Source organism: Schistocerca americana, chromosome 5 (genome assembly GCF_021461395.2).
Source record: "Schistocerca americana isolate TAMUIC-IGC-003095 chromosome 5, iqSchAmer2.1, whole genome shotgun sequence".
Lineage (NCBI taxonomy): Eukaryota > Metazoa > Arthropoda > Insecta > Orthoptera > Acrididae > Schistocerca > Schistocerca americana.
In genome coordinates this window covers 550,517,962-550,535,283 of record NC_060123.1, presented here as the reverse complement: position 1 = coordinate 550,535,283, position 17,322 = coordinate 550,517,962, and the positions used below count along the sequence as shown (strand labels likewise).

Genomic DNA, 17,322 nt, shown 5'->3' with positions numbered 1-17,322 from the left:
TGATTACTGTGCAAAGAAATGATCGTTGTGTGTATGAATGTGATCCACCTGATGTGAAAACAATTAAGGTATGGTATAGGAAGTTTGTGGCAACAGGAAGTGTTCTGAAACATTCTGGCAGTGCACGCTACGGAGTTTCAGAAGAGACAATGGACTACATCAGACTAATGTTTCTCAGAAGCCCACTTAAGGCAATTCTTCAAGCATCTAGACAACGTGATGTACTTCGATCAACATTGCATCGTGTAGTTCACCAGCACCTTCGTATGTGTGCTTACAAAGTGAAAATTCTGCAACATCTGATGCCGAACGACAAACCACACCAACAACAATTTGCTGCGGATATGCTGCAGCGTATTGATATGGATGCCGGCTTGCTCGAAAGATGGTTATTCTTAGATGGGGCAACCTTTCATCTATTAGGAAGGATTAATAGGGATAATGTTCGAATTTGGGGTTCGCGAAATCCGCACGTTGTCATTGAACATGTTTGTGACAGCTCTGAACTAAATGTCTAGTGTGGGCTAATGCACGACAGGATTGTTGGACTGTTCTTCTTTGCGGAACAAACACTGAATGGGTCAGTGTATCTTTACATGTTGGAGCAGTTACAAGACTTGCAACCCAACATTATTTTTCAACAAGATGGAGCTCCACCGCATTGGTCAACAGCTGTTCGCAAGTTCCTGGATAGAAAATTTCCCAGTCGTTGGATCGGACGCGGAAGACCCATTACCTGGCCACCACATTCACCTGACATTACGCTGCTTGATTTCTTCATGTGGGGATTCGTGAAGGACCATGTGTATGCTACGAAAGTGGACGATATTCCTATGTTGCGACATCATATCACTAATGCGATTGCAACAATAACAGAGGAAATGTTTCAAAGAACTAGGCAAGAAATTGAATATAGACTCTATATTCTTTGTGCTACAAATGGTTCACATGTAGAGGTGTACTGATGACAGTTAAATAAATTCTTTGAGACGCTCTGCAATGTGGTGCATTTTTCATTGTCTTATCTACTGTGGATTTTTTCCTGGGTCTTTGAAATCGGGGGGGGGTTTGGATGGGGACACCTTGTATCTGCAAATGTCAAAAGAATTTATGATGAAATGAAATAAATTATTCAGATGATCAGGGAGATAAAAATTCAGTCGTAATGGGAAACTGGAATTTGATATTAGGAAAAGGAAGAGAAGGAAAAGTAGTAGTACATAAACTCAGGAAAAGAAATGAAAACAGAAGGCACAAGTTAGAATTTCACAGATAACAATTTAATCATTGCCAGTATTTGGTTTAAGAATCGTGAAAGAAAGTAGAACACATGGACGATACCTGGAGGCCTCAGGTTTCAGATAGGTTAGATAATGGTATGTCAGAGGTTTCGAAATCCAATTTTAAATTCAATAAATTGCAGAAAGGTAAGAAATTAAGGAGGGGAGACATGAATAAATTGTAAAAACCTGGAGTTTAAATTGTAAAAACCTGGAGTTATTGATGGTTGTAAAGGGAGCATTATACAATGATCAGATGAAATGGGGGATGAGTACAACAGCAGATGAAGGCTAGCTTTGAGAGATGAAATAGTGAAGACAACAGAAGATCAAATAATCAAAATGACAAGGTCCAATAGAAATCGTTGGATAACATGAGATATTGAATTTAATGAATGAAAGGAGGAAATATAAAAATGAAGCAGGGAAATGGTATCACAGACACTAAAAAATGAGACAAGTAGGAGGTGCAATGTGACAAAGCTGGAATAATCAGAGGAGCAATGCAAGGCTAGAGAAACATGCATAAATAGGAGAAATATAGAGGTCACATACCAGAAAAATTAGATTTTCAGAGGAAAGAGAAGCACATATATGAGTATTTAAAGCTCAGATGAAGGCTGAAAAATGGAAGGAATGTGTAAGGACTATACAGGGGAAACAAACTTCAAGATTATCTTACGGGGAGGAGGAAGGGGATGAAATGAGATGAGAGAGATCATACGGTGAGAAGAATTTGACAGAGCACTGAACAACCTAAGTCAAAACAAGACACCTGTAGTGAACAATATTTCCTCAGAATTAATACGATTGTTGTGAGAGCCAGCCATGACAGAACTATTTTGCCTGTCTCATATATTTTGCACAGTTTTCAAGAAGAATGTAATAATTCCAGTTCCAAAGAAGATAGATGCTGAACAGTGTGAATATTTCTAAACCGTCAGTTTAATATGTTGCACATGACCCAAAAAAAAAAAAAAGAAAAAGAAAAAGAATCCAGCTCTTGCGACCAACTCAGCAAAGTGATGTCATAGGGAGGGGTGTTGTAAGACATCTGACTAATTAGATGTACTGGTGCAAGAACGTGTAAGCAGCAAGCTGACATTGCTGAAGATGCTGCCCAGTCCTTTGAAAAGAGGAGCTGCCATCCATTACATAATCTATAGGGCCTCTGGAGGAGCCGACAGGGTGGGAAAGCTGGGGCAAATGACGTTGTGATTACCCGATGAAAACATCCAGTGTTTGTGACCCGTTATGACTTAGAGGCCAGGAGTGCTGTTCCATCAGAAACAGTAGCAGACAAGACTTAAATGCATATATTTGGAGAGCTAGCCAATGGAAATAAATAAAAACTTTGAGGTTTATCAATGATACTGTCACTGTCAGAAGCGGCAAAAGACGTGGAAGAGCAGTTTAACGAAATAGATAGTGTCTTATAAAGAGGTTATAAGATGCATATCTGTGGAAGTAAAACAGCATTAATGAAATGTGGTCATTTAAAAAATCAGGAGATGCTAGTGACATTTCATTATAAAATTAGACACTTAAAATAGTAGATGAATATTTTTTTTATTTGGGCATCAAAAATAACTGCTAATCGCTAGAATAGAAAAGGTATAAATGTAAACTGGCAGGAACAGAAAGAAAATCATTTCTAAAAAGGAGAAATAAGTTTGTTAGCAAGTGTCTTCTGAAGATAATTTTTCAGAGTGTAGCCTTTTATGTAAGTGAAAGTAAGTGAAACATGATTGGTAAACAGTTCAGACACAAAAAGAATAAAAGCTTTTGAAATTTGGTGCTGCAGAAGAGTGTTGAATTGGATAACTAGTGGAGAGGTACTGAGTGCTGAATTAGGAAGAAAGCAATCTGACACAACTTGACCAAAAGAAGACGAGATTGGTTGGGTAGGACACATCTGAAAGAGAGAGAATGTGTGTGTGTGTGTGTGTGTGTGTGTGTGTGTGTGTGTGGGAGGGGGGGGGGCGGCATGTTAGAAATTTTAGCATGAGAATGAGGCATGACTACAATAAGCAGTTTCAGATGTGGGTCGCAATAATTATGCAGAGATAGAGATTCTTGTGCAGGATGGACTAGTGTCACAACACTCAATGTATGTTAATATGTATGTGCCCTGACATTTATCGACTATAAACACGGGTGTTATGTTTGAAGGTGTGCAGATCTGTCAAACCTCCAAAAGAGTATGTACAGAGTTTTCCTGTATGGCATCTTTTATGAAAGATGTCTCTCTTGCAGCAGATAACAGCTCCAGGTCGTGGCCTTGTTGACTCAAAATGTCTGAGTATTGTTAAGTGAAGATTGTAGGCTACTAAGTAACTTGTCTTCAGTAGCAAACACTTCAAACAGATTTTTGGTAGGGATGTCAGTTTTAAACACTGTCTACAAGTCTTACTGCAGAACAGTATCAAAACACTTTACACTCGCTAATAATATACAGCACATTGATCCATTAATGCCTAACTACACCTTATCAAACAGTTCAGCTGTAGATAGGAATAACAACACTGTAGGGAAAGACAGATTTCTACTTACCGTAAAGAAGACGCATCAAGTTGCAGACAGGCACAATTAAGACACACAAAGCTTTCGGCCACAGGTAACACACACACACACACACACACACACACACACACACACACCCCTCACATGCACACAACTGCCAACTCCAGCATCTCAAGCTGGAATGCAACTGTCACCTGGGATGTAAGTGGCAATCTGCAGGGGTTGGGGGAGGGAAGGATAGTAGTGTGTGGGTGAGGAGAGAGACGAACACTCAGGGTGTATACGACCCGGGACAACCGGGAGATCTGGGAAAAATCTGGGAATTTTTTCATCCAGGAGAAAACCGGGAAAACCCCGGGAATTTTGTAGAATTCTGGGAATTTTTCGTTGTTTTAGTTTTCAGTTAAATTTTTGTAATTTTGGCTGGTAAGAACTGACACTCTAACAAAGGATGTTACAGTATCCCACTACTGCAGAATAATAATGCAGCATTAAAACTTGAACGAGAGAAAAAACGAAAATAAAACTTAAATTGAAAGGTGCCATATAAAATAACACAGTGCACATACAAGCGTCTTCCAACAGCAAAATGTGTCAAAGGCTTTAGGAAGACTGTGCAATGCTTCATAACAACAAATTGTCTCCAATGAGCATGACATTACAACTGTTTGCATTAGATTCATTGAAGTTTTTGGCTGTGTAAGCAGCAACAATAGCAGCAACCAGCCACATGGGGTACCCGGAAAAATTTTACTGCTGCCAGATTCACGCGTGCGCAGAAGGCCCGGATCTGGGGGACCAATTCATATTCTTGAGGAAAAAACCTTGTTTCACAAAGCACCTAGCATCCAGCGCGCACATCGGGCCATTGATTATTCATATGATTTAGAAACGCACCTCTGCTGGTTTTTGGACATTTTTGAACACAGTCTAAGTTGATTTTTGAATGCATGCATAGTGTATGTGATGTGTCTACCAGGGGAATCCTCGTCGCATCTAGAAAGTAACTTTCCTGCAGCCAAAATGGGACGGCACTATATGAGCTGAGCGGAATAAAGCGGAACCGGTGAACGTCAACTGCTGCTTGTGTATGTGGTTGATTCGGTTGGCCAGATCGCTACACTTGACAGGGCCAGTTGTACTCCCTGGGTAACAGCCTTTCTAAGTTCCATTCTGGGAATAGCACGGAAAACGCATTTTACGGAAACATAATAGCCGGCCGCTATGACCAAGCGGTTCTCGGCACTTTTGTCCGGAACCGCACTGCTGCTACGGTCGCAGGTTCGAATCCTGCCTCGGGCATGGATGTGTGTGATGTCCTTAGGTTAGTTAGGTTTAAGTAGTTCGAAGTCTAGTGGACTGATGACCCCAGATGTAAGTCCCATAGTGCTTAGAGCCATCTGAACCATTTTTTGAAAACGTAATAACACCTAATCGGAGAATAATCATTGAATAACTAAACCGGTGATTGTGGCAGGGTTAGTAAAGTTAACCAAAGAATGAGTTTTGATAGTGGTTGGAATAGTTACAGAATTAGTGATAAGATTGTTTGTTAGGACGAGGAAGGAGAAGAAACGGGGACATCACACAAATTATGGAAGAATATGATGATTCCAAATTTATGCAAAAATTTCGTTCTACTACTTTTCGGTCTCGAGTGTGAGAAACTGGAGCGTATGAATGAATTGTGAAACTATTTACTAATGTAAAGCTTTTTGATTGTTGTAGGCCAAATAGGTATTTCGTATTGGTACTTCATGAATTATATTGTCATACTATTATAATGATCATTTTTGCCAAAACAGTCTCGCTTATTTGGCGTGTGTTACAATTGTTGCAGTATTAGAAAGGCCTATTTTGTTTTATCCAGCACACGGTGACAAAGTAGACGTAATCAGATCGAGAAACACGCCAGTCTTTGGTACTATTAGTATTAACGGCTTTTTCAGTACTAGACAACGTCATTTTGATTTTTCATATTGACGAACTTTGATGAGGTAATAGTTGTTTCGCAGAAAGGAAAGCACGCCATTTAAAACTGTAGCAAGATCAGAGAGAAAAATCATTAGGACCTAAGGATTGAAGAAATGTGTACCGTCTTGCCTGTCTCTTGTCTTTACTGGTTTTAAGTACCCTATATGTAATTTTATGTCACTCAGAAGAGCAGTTATTAGCTAATAGGCAATAAAGAGCATTTGTTCTCCTGGTTACAAATTATCCCATCCAGTATTAATTGCAATTTTTTTTAATTTTTAAAAGGGGCAAGATGTCAAACCGGCTGACTGGGAGTAGGAGAGGCACTACAGGACATTTTAGTTTCCACTGTCCTGAAATAGTTTGATGCCATCCGTTACAAAATATACATGTTTGAGTTCCACAGAGCGAAATATAGTGATGTGCCGTATAAGAATGTTGTTGAAGAGGCATGGCACTGCACTTCAGCACACTTAAGACCAAATAACATTTCTTACATTCCCTCAAAGATATATGTTTTATGTATCACACTCTTCATAGAGATGTGCCCTAGAAAATGAACTTATTTTTGAAAAGCCGTTTCTTAAAAAAAAAAAAATTTGACGTTCTGATGCGCAGAGCAGTCTGAGTTATAGCGGAAGGGGGGGGGGGGGGGGTATTGTAGATCTGGGACATACACAGAGCAGTCTGAGTTGTAGTTGGGAGGTGGGTAGTCTCCATGTGACCAGTGTTTACATTTAGTGATTTTTCTGTTTCCTGTTCGTTTACTGCTCTCACGTCAAATGAAAACGAGATGGATTTCTGTGGCTGGAAGCTATCAAGTGAATTAAAATACATTCACATAATTACGGAAGGCTAAAATATGTTACTAGTTTGATTTTATTTTATTTCCACCTTTCTGTCAGTCAAGCATTAATCGCCTCGCAGAACAATAAAGTTATTTTTTCAGTTTGCTAAAGAAATTTGGCTTTTATTAAGCTTTCCTGCTGAGGCAGTAAATTTATTTGAAACGAAGTGTTTAATTCCACACTATTTGCTAGTTACAACTGTTCGGTGCTTTTCAAATGCACGTTTTCATCTTCTAGCACGTATGGCATTATGCCATAATAAAGAACCAAACATAACATAATACAGTACTGGTACTCCAAGAAAATTTACGTCCCGAAAAACACATTGAAAAGCGTAATATCAGATCGAGGCCTACGTCATTGGTAATCTGGACATAGAAATGTGCGCTTTAAGGCGAACTATGCATTTTAGTACGGTTCATGAAATTCCGATGCTCTTGGAGTATCTTCTGATGTCTTGTTTCTTTTAGGACATAATGTAAGAAAGATCTTATAATGTTTTACACGCACGAATACGGGGCTTCCCATGTCACCGTAGCTGCGCAAGTGCGGTGATGCCTCTTATCTGGCGCTCTCTGGCAACTGCTGAAATGAATCTAAACAGGTCACCGGAAAATATTGCAAATTGTGGTTCGAAAAGCGTTATTTTCAAAGTAAATTTCCTTTAACGCAAGATGATTTATGTGCGAGAATGTAAGATGAATTACTTAAATCACAAAGCGTTTGCTCTCGTTTAAAAATCAACTCTTTGATGACGAGCCATTTAGAAGTATTTTGAGCCCGGAAGATCAGAGATTTACGCCGGTATTAAAAATGTTACTGGCGTATTTGTGTGATGTATCTTAAAGTGTAACATGCACCAAACAGATCAACATTATATGTGAAAACTTCTCTTGTAGCTTATTAATCTTTGGGACAAATATTATATGCGAAAGCTTTGCTTTTCTGGTAGCAACACTATATATAAACTTAAACCATTAACTTTTCCTATTGGTGGAATTAGAATTTATACTTTTGTAATAGGAAAATATGCAGTGTACATGTCACTGCACATCAAAGATCTTTTCAAAGCATGTGTCCCCTCCCCCGAGTTTCGTTTTCTAAACTCCATGCTGCTGTATAAAACCATGTCCATTCAAAGGATTGATAAGTTTTACTGTTTCGACAGAAAGTATACTGTCACTTAACACGGAAAAAGTGTATTTTCACCCGGGAGAAAATTTATTTTTAACCGGGACATCCGGGAAAAATTTGGGACTTTTTTTTTTCCTTGTCCACATATACACCCTGACACTGTGGGGAGAGTGAAGGGACTAGACTGCCAACAGGCACAGCATCAGGAGGTTGTGGGGCAGGGAGGTGAGGAAAAAAGAAGCAAAAAGGAGAGGGACGGGGAAAGATGAGCGGTTGCTTTGGCAGAGGGCTGCAAACAAAACAGAATGGGAGATGAGAATGGGGAGGAGATGACAGGACAAGGGGGGTGGAAACTGTTGGGTGGAGGGTGTGAGGGACCGTATGTTACTGTAGGTTGAGGCCGGGATAAATATGGGAGTGGAGAATTGTTGTAAGGATAACTGTCATGTGTGCAGTTCAGTAAAGCTGATTGTGGAAGGAAGGATCCAGATGGCTCGGGTAGTGTGAAGCAGCCATTGAAATGAAGTGTTATGTTCAGCTGCATGTTGTACCACAGGGTGGTCTATTTCGCTCTTGGCCACAGTTTGGCGATGGCCGTTTATCCTGGTGGACAGATGGTTGTAGTCATACCAATATAAAAAGCTGTCAGTAATTGCAGCAGAGCTGGTAAATGACAAGGCTGCTTCCACAGGTGGCACGGTCACTGAGGGGGTAGGAGAAACCTGTGACAGTACTGGCTTTACGTACATGTCTTTTAATTGTGCCTGTCTGCAACTTGACATGTTGGCTTTGTGGTAAGTATCAATTTGACTTTTCCTACATTGTTAACTACACTATGTGATATGTGTGATTCTCGACCATCACATTCCTGACCAATTTAGTAATTGTGATCATCATCAGTTTTGCGACTGTTCATGTTGTCTTTTAACAATGATTTTTACTCCGATTGACAATAATTAAGCTGTTAGGCAACACTTTGTATGAAATGTGATCAATACACAACCGTCTGCTTAGGCATCACTGTGAGACACCTCAACCTGTGACTATGGCATTCCTGACCTAAAAACTCTTATGCCAATCAGAGGCCTGGATTTTTCTTATGCCCATATAAGTTTTAGTTTCTGTTAGCCAATAGCTAGCCAGCACATCATTTCCGTCATGCTGGAGGCCTCACATCACCAAACTGCCATGTGCTTCTGCTTGGACTGAAGGTCTGGTACCTTATGATCCATTCAACATAAATGTTACACTCTGGAGAGTTGCATCAAACCAGTCTTTGGACTGAAGACCATAACAATTACAAATTATGTCTGTATGTCTGTTATCATCAGAGACATAATGATAATAAGTTATTCAGTCCAAACAGTATTTGTATGGACATGTGGTATAGTTTGACACTGCTGTTTGCATTTCTCTTACTTAAGGTGTTAAATGGCATTGTGGTTTATGGAAGGTCTCACCGAGCAACTGAAGGTAAAAAGACAGTATTACTTGGAAATCAGGTGCTCCTTTTGGCAGAAGAGAAGCAAAGAAAAGACTAGAGTAAGAAAGATTGGTGAACCTTAAGAATTCTGCAAAATTAGTGTAGGACTGTTGTTAATGAGAGAGATGCTTACTCAAGTGGACAAGATATGCATTAAGCAATTTTCACAGCTACAGCGGGCATGTGATCTACAGAATTTCCAGACCACATTTACAATTATGATACATTGCTGGTTTCAAAAATGTTTTTGTTTTGGTAAACTAGTAGCAAAGAAGCATTCATCATTGACATCAGTTGGACCCAAATCAATTTCTTGAAAATGGGTTACAGAATTTAAATTTTTAGGACACATTTTGAATATATTCCACATAAATTTACATAATGATAGTGTTTTTGGAACTATCAGTAATCAGAACAAACAACCTATTATGTAAAAGAAAAAAATTAGAACTGCAAAAAATACATGTAATTATGATGAAAATCTGAAAACAATTAAAGAAGCTTTTTCATGAAGTCACATTCTTATCCATTCATTGTGTTGCCCAACTGTTTACAAAGCTTCATATTGCGAATTGTAATGGAGACCAGAGTGACTTCAATTAGTGCATATTTTGCTTGCAGACGACTGGTAGAAGAAAATATAGTTAATTGACAATGTTTTAAGGGAATTGGAAGACAAAAGCCACTTCCTCAATTTGAATTTTAGCATGGAAGCATGAGGAGAATGATGAAGAATTGTCTGCTATTAACATATTTTGTGCCTATCTTATACAGAAGGAAATTACTGTACACGGTGGCCTTGTGTGCTTCTGTCAAGTGTGGTGAAGACATCAGTGCTTAAGCTTTTCAGCTAAATTTTAGAATTTTGAGACCAGACTCTTGGCCACCCAAATACCCTAATATTATTTATTATTGTTGACATCTGTTGGGTAATTGTTTATTTCACCATTTGTCGGTTGACTTCGACCAGATCTCGTAATGTTACTTATTGTTGTGGAGATATATAAAACAATTTTTTCTACCATTTTTGAATTGACTTGTTTCAGCTAAAGAAGAAAGAAAAAGAAACGTAAGAGCTGCCATTAATTTTGGGCAGGGATATGCTCTGAAACATCTTCAGGGTGAATTTAGTGTTGTCTTAATATTTATGTTACAGTGTAAGACTGATATGTGCAACAATTTTAGTATGATTGTTGAAACACGGAGACTTACTGGATATTTAATGTTTTCTTATATGTGCAGTAGTACATATAATTGTTTCAAAGTGGATGTTTCATTTAGGAACACTTTGTGATAGCAGTATGTGAGAACCACAGCTAACCTAGTACCATACTATATCTGAAGAGCCATATTTTTTTAGGAATACCTCTTGCTGCTGTTCCATTTTATAAGCTCTTGTGTGTACCATTTACTATATTGTAAACACTGAATTTTTTTAAAAAAATCTCATTTTATTAAATGTAACTCTTAAATCATTTTGGAATTTTTTTCATGTAATTACAATTTTAAAACCCCCTATTAACCTTTTTGCAGTGGTTTTGGCTATCAGTAGTTATTAGAACATTAAAATGAAAATTTTGTTCTATTTTCAGAGTGTTGCTCAGATTCAGAAATTATTGAAAGAAATGGAAGAGCAAGATCAAGCTCAGATAGTTAAACTTGGAGATGCCAGTATTGCTGCCCCCTTCACATCAAAACTATCTTCCATCATGTGTAGTAAGTTATTATTGAAATGTCGCCACAGTTGGAGCTAGAAATTGTAATGTGTGGTACTATTATCTTTATGTAGACAGTTCTTTAAATTATGTTAATATCATCATAGCCCAGGCATGACTCACAGTTAAGGGCTCTGAAGTGGAGCTGTGCCAAAATATTTATTAAAATACATTTCTCAGTAATGGATTACAGAATTTAAATTATTAGGGCACTTTTGATTACTTCCCAAGTGAATTTACATAATGACAGTCAACATTTTTGGAACTGTTGATGTCATGTTTTTCAAACAGGTCTAGTCTTAAGACTGTACTTTGAAATTTCACTTAGCTATATGTAGCAGAGGTTTGAGGGAGTGACATCTACAGTGTAAAGTTCTTGTAGCCTTCTGAAGGCTCAGTCCCTTCATTCTAGCCATCCTATTTCAAATCTGTCACAAGCAGAACTTTGGAGACACCATATTGGATTTCATCCTTATCAGTTGAAGCCCATATTTCATGGATTTCTTTTTATAACTTACATCCTTTGAAAATTGCTGTTTCAAAGCACCAGCACATAGAAAATTTCTCAAAAATGCATCATTATTGGTATGATTTGCTGTAAGAAATGATGGTACACATCATATGGGTAGTTAAGAATTTTCATATTTCATTGTTTTTGTGTTGTAACTTAGGTGTTGTGAAAGTATGCTGTATCAAGGCAATAGTGCACTGAAGATGTATCAAACACATTGTTCTTAATATGAAAGTTATAGTTAAAAATCAGTTAATGACATACTGGCAATTATGCCTTCATGGGCTCACATAAAATAAGACACATATCCATGGAAGTTTACCACAAATATAGCAAAAGAGGCATAAAATCACAGAAACATCACCGTTTTGCCTTGGATTGAACACACACAAAACATTAAACATCTCAAGTTTAGAATTGAAAACATGAATAACATTAAGCACACAGTGAAGCTAACATACGCAACCTTAAAGACCTCTCCAGAACACATCTTTTAGTATGATTTGTTGTGATAAAGTGTCTGGAAATTTGACGACAGCAGATAAATAAGCTACCTACAGATATTAACTTGGAGTTAGTTTTTGATGTTATTTAGCAGTTGATTGTGATAGGGAAAGATGGATAGCCACAAACATTTGGCTAGGGTGTGAATCTGCCACTCCTCTTTCCCAAAATCTTAGTTATGGTGATAAACTTATTTGCAGTGTATTTAAACTGCTTATTTTCCCATTTTAAAGCTTCACTGTTCCGTATTTTAATTCTTAAATATTAGTTCAGTGCTTTTTCTTCTCCTTACACCCATTAGGCTATTTACCCATGCTAAAAATTTTGTTTAGATTGTTGTTATTCTGTATGATTATAACATTCAAATAGCATATTGGTCAATATTCTCACAAAATATCTGTTATTTTTATGTAAATAAAACTTAAGAATAATTAAATTTCAAGATATGTTCTTGTGATTGAAAACACACTGTCACTGGCTGAAGCTCTAGTGGTGTCAGAGGCTGGGAGTAAGACGAAGCTAAACGTGTGTTGTAGGAGTCTTAGCCAAAGTTGCTAGTGTTTTTCCATATTTTTCTGCAAACAGTGTAGTTATTTAGTAATGGAAAATTTGTTTACAACTTTTAACTAACAAAGGAAAGGAATTTTGTGAAGGCTGATAGTGGAAACCTCTCTGAAGTTGATGAGTCTATGGTTTCTTTGTTCTTCAAAAACACAACACAGCAATAAGTATCAAAACATCTTAAAACTAAAGGAATCTGGAAATGGATTATTTGATTGGTTCATACTGAGAAGGTTTTTCCAGAATTACTTTTGAAAGCCAACACAATAAAACATAGTCAAAAGTTTTTCATCCAGAAGATAATTTGGTTGTTAATTGCCGTGTTGTTATTAGAACTACTACTGTTTTCCAAATACCTCTCTTTATCAATTTTCAGATTTTCAGACAGCATCATTGTGTTTACGTCCAACAGTTTTACACATTGCAGTATTTCTGTTCCTCTAGCTCATTAATTTAAACAACTGGAAAAATATGTCTATAAAATACACACTTGATGCAGCGGAACCTTAAAGGTATCTATTTTTTCTACTGAATATTTAACTGCTGCTGAAACACCATGATTGAAAAGTCTTAAGCTGCACCAGCTTTCATTTTAATGTAATTCCCTGGTCTTAATGCATTTTCTCGTAGCTTCCAAGCAATGGTCAATTTTTTTCTTTGTGAGACCCCTTTACAACAGGCTCGATGGAGACTGTTGGAAGTGGCAAATTATCATCTCCAATGACATGGATAATGTTTCAGAAATTGTTAAATGGTTTCTCAGATTCTTCAGACAAATAGCTACTTTAGGTACAAAATACAATTTCTTTATGCCCTCGTCTTGATTCCTCTCAAATTGATCAAGTGTAAAATGAAGCTAATAAATGAAAATAGATATTAAAATGTCATATGATATAGGATTTAAAGCTCTTACATAATTGTATCCTTAAAAAAAAAAAAAAGCCTTGCTCCAAATGAGGATCAATCCTGCAAGCATTACATTGGAACATAAAAGGACAACATGTTAATATGGAGTGCTTACTAATATCAAAATGAACCTCACAGAAATAAAACCACATAGTTACTCCTATCCCATTTGGATCTCTGCGAGGGAGTTGCAACCACATTTTATGCATCTTCTCCTTTATGAATGAAACTTTCACTTTGCCGTGGAGTGTGCACTGATATGAAACTTCCTGGCAGATTAAAACTGTGTGCTGGACCGAGACTCGAACTCGGGATCTTTACCTTTCGCGGGCAAGTGCTCTACCAACTGAGCTACCCAAGCAAGGTAGGGGACGAGGTACTGGCAGAAGTAAAGCTGTGAGAACGGGGCATGTGTTGCGCTTGGGTAGGTCAGTTGGTAGAGCATTTGCCCACGAAAGGCAAAGGTCCCAAGATAGAGTCTCGGTCCGGCACACAGTTTTAATCTGCCAGGAAGTTTCATCTTCTCCTTTGTTTGAAGACTCAAAAATAATTTTTCAGCAGTTTTTATAGATGTACACATGGCACTATACTCCATTTGTGACCCATTTTCCGAAACGTAAATTCCAGAAACAAATATCACTGTGGATGAACTTCGACAGTAGGAGGAGCGTGCTAGCGAGTGACATCACTAGATATCACATGACTATAAGGGAGCGTTTTAGCGGATATTCAGAGTTTTTAATACTGAAATTCATGAGGGGAAAAAACATGCTACGAGCATAAAATGACATACTTAACCATTTAAAATGATTCCCAGGAAACACTGATGCCCTTCTACCATCTTTCAAACTTGTCACTTCCCTCACATGTTGTCTCCGGTAAAGTGTCCATAATATTCAAATCTGTCAGGACATTTTATTGTCTAAAGTTTTCTTTGTATAGTTAGTGTGATTGGATCTACTCGTCAAGCAGCAGCAGGAAAACACACATATAAAATGTATTACGTGTGCAAGGTTTCAGATCCAGTGGCTCCTTCATTTGGCAGAAGGGTTGAAGGAGAAGGAATAGGAGTGATAGAAAAGGATGGATGAGGTTTAGGAAAAGGGGTAGAGTTCGAAAAAGTCACCAAGAACTCTGGTCCAGGCAAGACTTAGCAAATGGAGTGAGAAGGAAAGACTGATTGTTGTGCAGTGCACCAGGCAAGATTTGAAAACCTGAGAGATTAAAGGTGGAAGAAATGGTAATATGCAAGGGAGATATTTCTGTTGAAATGTCATGCCTGAGTTAATACACTATGTGATCAAAAGTATCCGGACACCACCAAAACGTATGGTTTTCATATTAGGGGCAGTGTGCTGCCACCTACTGCCAGATACTCCATATCACCGACCTCAGTAGTTATTAGACATTGAGAGAGAGCAGAATATGGCACTCCGCAGAACTCACAGACTTCGAACATGGTCAGGTGATTGGGTGTCACTTCTGTCATACGTCTGCATGTGAGATTTCCACACTCCTAAACATCCCTAGGTCCACTGGGTCTGATGTGGTAGTGAAGTGGAAACATGAAGGGACACATACAGCACAAAAGCTTACAGGCCGACCTCGTCTGTTGACTGACAGAGACCGCCAACAGTCGAAGAAGGTCGTAATGTGTAATAGGCAGACATCTAGCCAGATCATCACACAGGAATTCCAGACGGCATCAGGATCCACTGCAAGTACTAAGACACTTAGGCGGGAGGTGAGAAAACTTGGATTTCATGATCGATCGACTGATCATAAGCTACACATCATGCCGCTAAATGCCAAACGACACCTCACTTGGTGTACGGAACATAAACATTGGATGACTGAACAGTGGAAAAACGTTGTGTGTAGTGACGAATCACGGTACACAATGTGGCTACCTGATGGCAGGGTGTGGGTATGGCGAATGCCCGGTGAATGTCACCTGGTAGCGTGTGTGGTGCCAACAGTAAAATTCAGAGGCGGTAGTGTTATGGTGTGGCAATGTTTTCATGGAGGAGGCTTGCACCCCTTGTTGTTCTGCATGTCACTATCACATCACAGGGCTACATTGATGTTTTTAGCACCTTCTTGCTTCTCACTGTTGAAGAGCAATTTGGGGATGGCGATTGCATCTTTCAACATGGTCGAGCACCTGTTCATAATGCACGGCCTGTGGCGGAGTGCTTACATGACAGTAACATCCCTGTAATGGACTGGCCTGCACAGAGTCCTACCTGAATCCTATAGAACACCTTTGGGATGTTTTGGAGCACTGTCTTCGTGCCAGGCCTCACTGACCGACATCGATACCTGTTCTTAGTGCAGCACTCTGTGAAGAATGGGCAGCCATTCCCCAAGAAATCTTAGCACCTGTTTGAACATATGCTTGTGAGAGTGGAAGCTGTCATCATGGCTAAGGGTGGGCCAACACCATATTGAATTCCATCATTACCGATGGAGGGGGGCACGAACTTGTAAGTCATTTCCAGCCAGGTGTCTGGATACTTTTTATCACATAGTGTAAGAACTAAAAGCTAAGTGTATTGTGTGTTATAGAGTCATAAAATGAAAGAAGTAGAAAACTGTAACTGAGTGAAAAAAAAGAATAATCATTGTGATGAAATGCCGAGACCGAAGAAATTATTGTAAATTAAGGGTAGCTGGGTGGCAAAAACTAAGGACATGTTGTAGCGCCAGTTCCCACCTGCGGGGTTCTGGGAAACTGGTTTCTGGGGCAAGAATTCACAGGTGCTCCAGGTTGCACCTGTGGTGAAACATGTGCCAAGGTCACAATTGTCATGTTGTAGTGCATGCTCTGCAACAGATATTGTGTATTGCCGTATACACCTTCTGCCTGTGCCCATTCATCCTAACAGGTAACTTGATGGTAGTCATGAAGATGTAAAAGGCCAAACATTGTTTATATAACAGCTGGTGTATGATGTATATGATTTCACAGTTGGCTCTCCCTTTGATAGGACTGTTCTTGCAGTGGGGACGATCACAGGCATAGGAGCCATAGCATAGGGAGATGGGTGCAGAAGGAGCATAGGGCCCGACAGGCATGTTGCAGAGATTGGAAGGGCAACAGAAAGCTATCCTAGGTGTAGTGGGCAGAATCTGACAGAATGGACCTCGTTTCAGGGCACAATTTTAGGAAGTCATGGCCTGTTGAAGTAGCTGATTAATGCATTCAAGACCAGGATGATACTGGGTGACAAGTGGTGTACTCGTAAGTTGTTTCTTGGATGGATTAGCAGCATCAGGCTTGGATTTGATGGCCCAGGAACTTGGCTGGTGGGGTAATTACATCCAGTGAAGGCTGAGGTGAGTGTGGTGGTATATTGCTGTAAACAGTCTGCCTCTGAACAAATGTGTTTGCCTCAAACACCAAAGTTGTATGGGAGGGAACGTTTGACGCGGAAAGTTTGGCAACTGTCAGAATGCAAGTACTGTTGTTTGTTAGTAGGTTTAATGCAGACAGAAGTGTGTAGCTATCCTTCAGTGAGAATGAGATCAACATAAGGGAAAATGACATGGGATTTTATTGGGAGAATCCATTTAGAGATTCCAGGAATTTTAACAGGTCAGCCTAACCATCAGTCCATATGGCAAAGGTGTCATGAATGTATCTATACTAAATTAGGTGCTGAAGGATTATAGATACCAGGAAAGCCCCCTCCAAGTGACCCATAAAAGTATTAGCATAGGAAGGAGCCATCCTGGTTGCCATGGCCATATCCATGATCTTTTCGTATATCTGCCCCTCAAAGTGAAGTAGTTGTTTGTAATTACAAGGATGTCATGGGCTTCGAATCAGGTGGGCGCTGGCTGAGGAAATGTTCAGCAGCAGACAGACCATGTACGTCGT

General features: G+C 39.1%; 1 protein-coding gene across 1 annotated transcript in view; it reads left to right on the top strand.

Moving 5' to 3' along the window:
- Positions 1-17,322, top strand: part of LOC124615783 (endoplasmic reticulum transmembrane helix translocase) — a 193,784-nt gene that overhangs the window by 88,132 nt on the left and 88,330 nt on the right. The window contains exon 17 of the mRNA XM_047143898.1: positions 10,835-10,958. Within this exon, the coding sequence (XP_046999854.1) occupies positions 10,835-10,958 (124 nt within the window). The remainder of the gene's footprint in view (positions 1-10,834; positions 10,959-17,322) is intronic.